The 8,998-nt window shown below is 38.2% G+C and overlaps 1 protein-coding gene across 1 annotated transcript in view; it reads right to left on the minus strand.

Annotated features, from left to right (window-relative positions):
- LOC100913520 (ADAMTS-like protein 2) overlaps positions 1-7,954 on the minus strand; it is a 32,043-nt gene extending 24,089 nt beyond the window's left edge. The window contains exons 1-2 of the mRNA XM_031968572.1: positions 7,841-7,954; positions 1,314-1,456 (exon numbers count right to left, since the gene is read on the minus strand). Coding sequence (XP_031824432.1) covers positions 1,314-1,456; positions 7,841-7,954 — 257 coding nt within the window. The remainder of the gene's footprint in view (positions 1-1,313; positions 1,457-7,840) is intronic.
- Positions 7,955-8,998: the final 1,044 nt, after the last annotated feature.

An 8,998-nucleotide genomic window follows, 5' to 3' on the forward strand; every position in this document is an offset into this window, starting at 1 on the left:
GTGGTGATTCTGAATAGCCCTTCCTCCCTTTAATCCAATTCACTTGCACATCTCAGCATCATTTCCATAATCTCACAGTCTTCTTCAGAATGGACAAAAATCAAACAAATTTCTTAAGCACCTACTTAATGAATGAGTACTTTCCAAGGAAGAGCAGTAAAACATAATAAGAAGTCTAGACTCAGAACCTGAATTCACTTCCTAGTGCTGCTGTTTTTTAGTCATGTCCGACTCTTTGGGGGTTTTCTTGACAAAGATACTGGAGTGGTTTGTCATTTCCTTCTCCAGCTCATTTTACAAATAAGGAAACTGAGGCAAACAAGGCTAAATGACTTACCCAGGATCATACAGCTTAGTGAGTGTCTGAGGCTAGATGTGGGCCCAGGAATTTTTGTCTCTAGGCCTGGTACTTATTCACTGTGACCCCCATCTGCCTGGTCCTGACACTTAATGGCAATATGACAATAGGAAAATCATTTTCCCCTCTGGGTCTCAGTTACCTCATTCACAAAATACAGAGAATAATTGTACTCTTTATGAAACTGAACTATGATGGGAAAAGTACTCTGGGATGGTTATTATAACCATCATTGCGTATTATGGAGGTTACAGGATATGAATGAAAGACTGACAACATCAAAACATTTTCAGTCTCTTTGGAAAGATGAGAATAATATAGGAAAAGCTTACTTACAAAATATTTAAATAGTTCAGGGTCACAACAGAAATGTTACAAGGTCAATGAAGCATTAATTGCCCAAAGTGTTAAGAGTTCAGGGGGCAGATAAGTCACACCATAGAGCACAGAGTACCAAGCCTAGAATCCAGAAGAGGAGAGAGATTTAGGCTGAAATGATCAAAGAAGGCTTAATCAAGGGTAAAGGAGATGAGCTAAATTTTGAGTCAGAGTCTGAAAGCAGAGAAGATGGACTAGATGATGTCTTCCTCTGGATAAGAGTCACACAAGAAGGTTTTTGTGAGATCAAAGGAGGCACTTGGCAGTAAAGTGCTCTAAAAATGTTAATTATATTACATGAGATTTCTGGAGGCCTCAAATAGGAACTCAAAAATAAGAATGATAGAACCTATAGTTTTTACATCATGAAACAAAACAACCAATCAGGTTGGAACTCTTGCTAAAGCATGAAATGAAAGGTGAGCAAAGAAGCCTTCTTCTCATTAGTCATTCTTCTAAAGTGTTCCTCCATAGACCAGGATCTTTTTTTAAGAAGGCAGTCCATCCCCCTTTATCCTTTCCTGGATCCTTTGGTCTTAAATATCCCCCATCTCTCCCACCAACTACAAAGACTTACCTCTGTTGAAGACAATGTCTCTCCCGAGACATTACTCCTCCTCCACAGGTACGTGAGCAAGTTGACCAAGAGCTCCATTCCCCCCACCATTTTAGGACATCTTCATCCCAGGCAATGGTCCCTTCAGATGCCCCACTGCTATCCTGACCAAAACAAAAGACAGTCAGCTAAAGAACTCCAGTTGGGAAGGGGTCTCCCTCAAGAAGGAATCCAGTCCCTTGGAGACAAAGCTACCATGATGACAAAAGAAGAAAGAGTTCACCAAACCTAGAGGAACCAGAGAATATGTTACCTTGTCCTTTTGGGAAATTATTATCCAGTTGGTGACTTCTGCCACCCAGGTCCTAGAGCATCCTAGGCACAGCAAGCTCCCTAGTAGATACTTCCGATTATTCCTCTGGATGTCCCAAAGCCTGTTCTTGTCAATAGGTGTTCATTTCAACAAAATTCAACAAACATTTTAAGAATACCCATTATATGGAATGTGAAAGGCAGTGTAACATAAATAAAGAGCAAAGCATGAAGACCTAAGTTTAAGTCCTGTCTCTGACACCCTTGAAAACAGGACTTATCTTTCCTTTTGCTTTTATTTGTATTCTCAGTGTTTAACACAGTGCCCAGAACAAAGAAAGCACTTAATAAATGCTTGTTGACTTGATTTGCTGACTTGGAAAATAGAGAATAGAGATGTTATAAGCTTAGTAATCAGCAAATATTATCTTGATTTCTCTTCTTTTTTAAAATAATTTTTAATTAAAATGATTTGTTTTCTCTTCTCTAAAGAAAAAAAAGAAAACCATTGTAACAAATATGTATAATCAACTAAAACAAAATCCCACCTTGGTCATGTCCAAAAAGCCTATGTCTCATTTAGCATATTGAGTCTATTATATTTCTTTCAGAAAGTGGGTAACAATCTTTATCACTTATCCTCCAGAACAGGGGATCCTCAAACTTTTTAAATAGGGGGCCAGTTCACTGTCTCTCAGACTATTGGAGGGCCGGACTATAGTAAAAACAAAACCTTTGTTTTGTAGGCCTTTAAATAAAGAAACTTCATAGCCCTGGGTGAGGGGAATAATCGTCCTCAGCTGCCACATCTGGCCCGTGGGCCGTAGTTTGAGGACCCTTGCTCCAGAATCTTTGCTGGCTGATCAATTGATCAGGAATCTTGAGTTTTTCAAAGTCTGTGTAAATTGTTACAGTTATTGTATAAATTGTTCTCTGGTTTTGCTAATTTCATTCTAGATCAGTTTATAAAAGTCTTCTTAAGTTTCTTCAAGATTAACTCTTGTCATTATTTCCATTAGGGGAGGAGAAGAGAATAGCAAAGAGACAAGGGATATGTTTATTAATCAGCTATTATGTGCCAAGAACTTGTGCTTAACATTTGATAAATATTATCTTATTTGCATTCATATACCACAATTTATTCTGGTTAGTCAACAGAAAGAAACAAAAGAAAACTTTTCAAACAATTTGCCAATAAACTTGATTACAATTCCTAAAAAATTTACAATTTATTATTAAAAGGATTCTTAGATAAGATCTAGAAGGAGAAGTTGTGATCACTAAGAAGCAGAAACAGGTCATGCCAGAAGCAGCTCATTTCTTTTTCTGACAGGGTTACCCAACTAGTAATTCAAAGGAATATCACCAAAGGATTTGACAAAATTTCTCAGTGTTTACTAAGAGATCAATGTCAATTGAGAGAGAGGTGTAGCTAGTTCAGGAGCATATTCTTTACCCAAGGCTGTTACCATTTTTACCTGTGATTTGGATAAAAACTTTTAGGTAACACAATGCCAACAGAGATAGCTAATGTATTGAATAACATGTCAGAAACCCAAAAGATCTTGAAAGGTAAAAACAATGGGCCAAATATAATGTTAAAATTTTAATAATTTAATTATACTATGTTAAAAAAAAACTATACAATTATAGTATGGGGGTAGTGTGGCTTGACGAGAATTCCTATAAATTAAAGATTGGGGAATTTTAATACATTAAAAATTCAATGAATACATGGCACAAAATAACTATCAGAAAAATGAATGTGATTTTTTTGGCCATGTTATGAAATGTATAGTGCCAGAATTAGAGATGATATAGTTCTTTACTATTGTGATCATACAATATCTGAAATATCATGCTCAGGTTCAGTACCACATTTTCAGGAAAGATTCTAATAAACTTGTACATATTCAAAAGTGCATAAACAGGATGACAATGGGACTCGAAATAAAACACAATCTCCTTGAGAGCAGGCACTGGCCCTTTTTTCTTTTTAATGACTTTTCATACCTACAATCTAGCCCAATTCCTTTCGAACAATAGGCATTTAATAAATGCTTGCTGAGATTTGGAACTATGCTCAAAAAGTTATCAAACTGTGCATACCCTTTGATCCAGCAGTATTACTATTAGGCTTATATCCCAAAGAGAGTTTACAGAAGGGAAAGGGACATGTATATGCAAGAATGTTTGTGGCAGCCCTTTTTATAGTGACTAGAAACTGAAAATTGAATGGATGCCCTCAATTGGAGACTGGCTGAATATGGTATGTGAATGTTATGGAATATTATTGTTCTGTAAGAAATGACCAGCAGGATGATTTCAGAAAGGCCTGGAGAGACTTACATGAACTGATGCAAAGGGAAATAAGCAGGACCAGGAGATCATACTATACTTCAACAACAATACTATATGATGATCAATTCTGATGGACGTGGCCATCTCCAGCAATGAGATGAACCAAATCAGTTCCAATAAAGCAGTAATGAATTGAACCAGCTACACCCAGGGAAAGAACTCTGGGAAATGAGTATGAACCACTACATAGAATTCCCAATCCCTCTATTTTTGTGGGTTATCACATGAGCTAAAAGGTCCCCACACACACACCCTATCCTGTACTGGGCATTTTCAAATGAAAACTGGATAACCATTTGTTGCATGTGATATAGAAGGGATTATTAGGTGTTGATGAAGCTAGGTAATGTCAGTAATTCCTTCTGAGACTGAGATTCTTTAGTGCTATTGTCTTCATGAATGCATGAGGGTAGAAGAAGATAGGATGACATGTGGAAATAACCTATAGTCTATTTGGACAGGAATGTAGACTGAAAAAAAAAAGAGAAATTGAGTGAAATAAGGCTGGGAAGATACATTGAGACCAGAATATAAAGGATCCAAAGTATGAGGAATTCATTTTATCAGTGGGGAACCACTTATGCCAAGTAGTGACCTGTTCAAACGTGCATTAGAAAGATTATTTTGTCAACTTTCTAAAGGGTGAATTGGAGAAAGGGCAGCCCAGAAGGAGAAAAATCATTAATTGAACCAGGACTGCTGCTCTATAAAATTTTATTGAGTGTGTACCATTGGAGGAGGAACTGACATCTCTATAGCATCCCTAAGAATTAAGCATCCTAATTCTCATCCAACAGTAGTTTATATCAAATAACCAGTGTTCTTGAAACACTGACTGTATCTTTGCAAATGGAACCAGGGAATCATTATATTCAACTTCAAGGATGAAACCTTGAGTATAGAAGGACAGCAGAATAGCCATTGGTCTCACCAACATTTTTCCTATGGGTCCATGCTATACTTGGTAAGCCAGGAAATCAGAAGCTAAAATTAATACTCTGCTTCTAAAGTTAAGATAGCAAGTACACACACACATACACACTCCTCAAGTGATATGAACCCTTAGTAACAGAAGTTTGTTTCACATTCCACCTAGGGGTGCTGAGGCTTAGGAATGAGGAAATCCCCCTAATACCTCTTTGCAAATAGGGACTGTTTCATTCATTTTTAATTTGTAGCCCTAATGTCCACCATAGTGCCTTACAAAGAGTAGACATTTATGACTATACATATCTCTTACAAAGGTTTTGTTTTTCCCCAAATAGGGCAGAGGTAGGAGGAAAAGAAAAGAAGATTTTGTTAATTGAAAACAAAATTTTAAAATGTTTATTTGAACTGGACTGAACTGAATCAAGTATTTTTCCTTTATAACTGATCACTCATGGGAAGACAAGAGGAATTCCCCTCCTCTTGAAGGATTTTAATGATTGGGATTGGAGATTTGAGGTGGACTGGAGTAGGAAACCTTGATGCTTCAATAGCTGCTTGATTTCTCTGTGCATAAATTCTCCAACTCCTATTTTGTATTTTTTGATTACATAATACATATTGTCAGCTACAGAAAATATGCTCCATTGAATGGTGTAGAGAATCTGAAAGAGAAGTGAATTGTTTTCTACCTATAATTCAGCTGGTGAAAGTAAAATTGGCCCAAAGCCATACTGGACAAGGAGGAGAAGAGAACCCTGTGACCAGATGGAGAGTGAAGAGAAGCCTGCAGATAATCTGAGGATAATACAGGATTGACTATATTATAACCAAGAAGTTCATTTAAAGCCCAGATGGACATGACAAACTGCCATATTGAAAAATTCCTATTCATGAAAGGTCAGTATATTAAAAATAGTGGGCTTGCATCATCTTTTCACAAATAACCTAATTTTTGTTCCCCAGGAAATGGTTAAAAGCAAGCTGCTTGAAGATTAGATCTCGTTTAGCAGTAGATGCATTGTAAGGGGAAAAACCAACTTGAGACTTAAGAACTGGAAGATGATGAATGACCCTTCCCCCTTGTTTCCCAGCATAATTCTCTCTGAGCTGGGTGAGGGTCTGAGAAAGGAGGTTTATTTGCTTGGGGGGAAAGTTCCTGTCTGTTGTGCCCTCCTAGTTTCCCAGCTCAGATTCACATGAAGCAGCTTACTGAAAGAAGGCTAATTTTGAGGAATCCAGCACTACTAGCAGGGGATTTGACATAAACAGTAATTAAGCTCGCAATTGCATAGTTTCTCTTCCCAAACACCTGGCCTGGCTTAAACAAGAGTTAAATTGTGTCTGCATTAGGAGACCAGATTTGCCAGGGGTCAGAGACCCCAGGAGGGCTCCCAAATATTGATCTTACACAGAAAGGGAGCAAACACCAACCTATAAATGACTAAATCTCACTTCAGATGATCTGAAATCTTCCAGGACTGAATTCAAAGCCTGGACTTTATCCCTACCCCCACCCCCAACCAAGTATTGAAATTCGACTTCTCCTGCATCTAGCCCCTTACCAAGAGTAAGAGGAGGGGAAACCCAGTAACTAGATTTTTCAGATGGGGCATGTATAGGAAAACTCAATAAGAATATAACCCAATAAACAAATTATGTAATATTAATATAATGGAATATTATTTGTTTTATAAGAAATGACCCCCAAAAAGGGTCATTTAGGACCATTTAAGAAAATGTAGGAAAATTGGAACAAGAGGTTTGGCAATTGTTAATGCTGTAAAGTTACCCATGCATATAACCTGTAAATAAAAGGCTATTAAATAAATTAAAAAAAGGGGAAAAAAAAAAGAAAATGTAGGAATCAAAGCAGAATGAATATTTACAAAAATATAAAATGCCCAGATTAATAAAACAAGAATTAGAGAACTTACATAACAAAATTTTAGAAAAAGAAATTGAAAAAGTCATAAATAAGTTCCAAGAAAAGATCAGGTAGGTTTGCAAAAAAAAAAAAAAAAAAAAAAAAAAAGATTCTGCAAACATTTAAAGAACAGTTAATTCTAATATTCATTTGGGGAATAGCTAAATAAAACCCTGGCATATAATTCTAAAGTAATATTGCTGCGCTATAAGAAATGATGAAGATGATGAGTTTCAAAGAAATTTGATGAGATTTATATGAACTTATGAAGAATGAAATGAGCAAATTCAGAACAATTTCTGCAATAAGAGTAATACTGTAAAAGGATAAACTTTGAAAGACTTAAAAACTTTCATCAACTTAATAACCAACCATAATTGCGGAAGGCTCCTGATGAAATCTGCTCCTCACTTTCTAACAGAGGTGATGGACTCCAGGGAGAGTGAGCCACATTTTTAAACCAAGACAATATATGACTTTGTTTTGTAGAGCTACCCATATTTGCTACAAAATTTTAGTTTTTCTTTTCTTCTTTTTTAGGGAGAGGGGCAAACAAAGTAAGAGGGAAAAATAAAAGCTTGTTAATGTTTAAATAAAATTTAATTTTAAAAGATGAGAAAGTGGAATAATAATCATTTATAAACCCATAGGAATTCTTCAGCCGGGGTGAGTGAAACCATATTAACTTAGTTTTTTAAGAAGGGAAAATGAAGAGATGGGTGGAGGACAATACAGGGTCATGATTCAAAATAGGAAAGATGGGGAGGAGAGGGAAAGGACAAAGCTACCTTTGTGATCCAGGCTGCTAGTCAGTCTAGAGCTCAAAAGGTAAGGAGGGGAACAAACAAACAGGAAAAAAGTTCTCTCCCCTCCACAGACTCAGGGGCCATTCAACCTAGGTTAGTTGGAAAGAACAATTAAAAGACTCGGGGGGGTTCGAGAGGGATCCAGGGAGCGCCCCATCGCCTCTCAGCGCCGCATGCCCTTGCTGGCGGTGGGATTCCGACCGCACAGCTCTTACCTTAGCTCGGAGGGCTGCGGCAGAGGCTCGGGAGAGCCCAGTCCCGGACAGCACCAAGAGGGAGAGCAGGAGGAGGCGGCGGCGGAGGCTGGCAGGAGGAAGGCAGGCGGCCATCCTGCGCTACTGCTCCATGAGCAACGAGGCGAGGCTGCAGCCTGGCAGTGGATTCAATGCAAACCTGCATGGCTGAGTAATTAATGACTTTACAACCTGCTCCACTCCTGTGAGCCAGGGAGGCCCAGTGTGATTGACAGGCAGCCTCGAGACACCCGGGCCTGCAGCCCCAGAGAAGAGGGAAGGATGGAAATGGAATAGGGAGAGCTGGGGTGACCGGGCATGTGGGGGAGGAGGGTGACGAAGGGAGGACAGAAAGGGGGAGAAAGGGAGCTGTGTAACTGCCCAGAGCTTGCTTTATGTACAACGGAAGCACTTCTGCACCCCCCCACACACACACACAATGTACTTAAAATGAGAAGGGAAACAGTTTAATGAGGGAGGAAACCTTTTTTCCAATAAAAATCTGTTAAGATACCCAAGGGAATTGATATGAATATATAAACACAAGAGCCATTTCCCATTGTATAAATGGTCAGAAAATTTGGATAAATAGATCTCAAAAGAAGAGAATCAAGCCATCAACAACCATACCAAAAAAAAAAAAAAAAATACTCCAAAATACTAACAATAAAAGAAATCAAAATAATTTTGAGGTTCCCCATGCCCATCAGATTGGAAAAGGTGATAAAAATGTAAGATGTCAATTGTTGGAAGAGCTTTGGGAAAATAGGCCCAAGTAATACATTAAATACTAATAATATGAAAGGCAAGAGGCTGAGAGGGTTAGGGGATGAAGGTCTACCCCCATAGCATCATAAAGATCTGGATTTAAGTCTTGTCTTTTTCATATATTGTTCTGTGACCCCGAGTGAATGATTTACAAGGGTCCTCAAACTACGGCCCGTGGGCCACATGTGGCCCTCACTCCAGGGCTATGAAGTTTCTTTATTTAAAGGCCCACAAAACAAAGGTTTTGTTTTTACTATAGTCCGGTCCTCCAACAGTCTGAGGGACAGTGAACGGGCCCCCTATTTAAAAAGTTTAAGGACCCCTGAAACCACCACCAACTTAATGCCATAGGTTATTTTCTAACATGTAGTT

This window comes from Sarcophilus harrisii, chromosome 4, assembly GCF_902635505.1.
Source record: "Sarcophilus harrisii chromosome 4, mSarHar1.11, whole genome shotgun sequence".
In the NCBI taxonomy this organism is placed as follows: domain Eukaryota; kingdom Metazoa; phylum Chordata; class Mammalia; order Dasyuromorphia; family Dasyuridae; genus Sarcophilus; species Sarcophilus harrisii.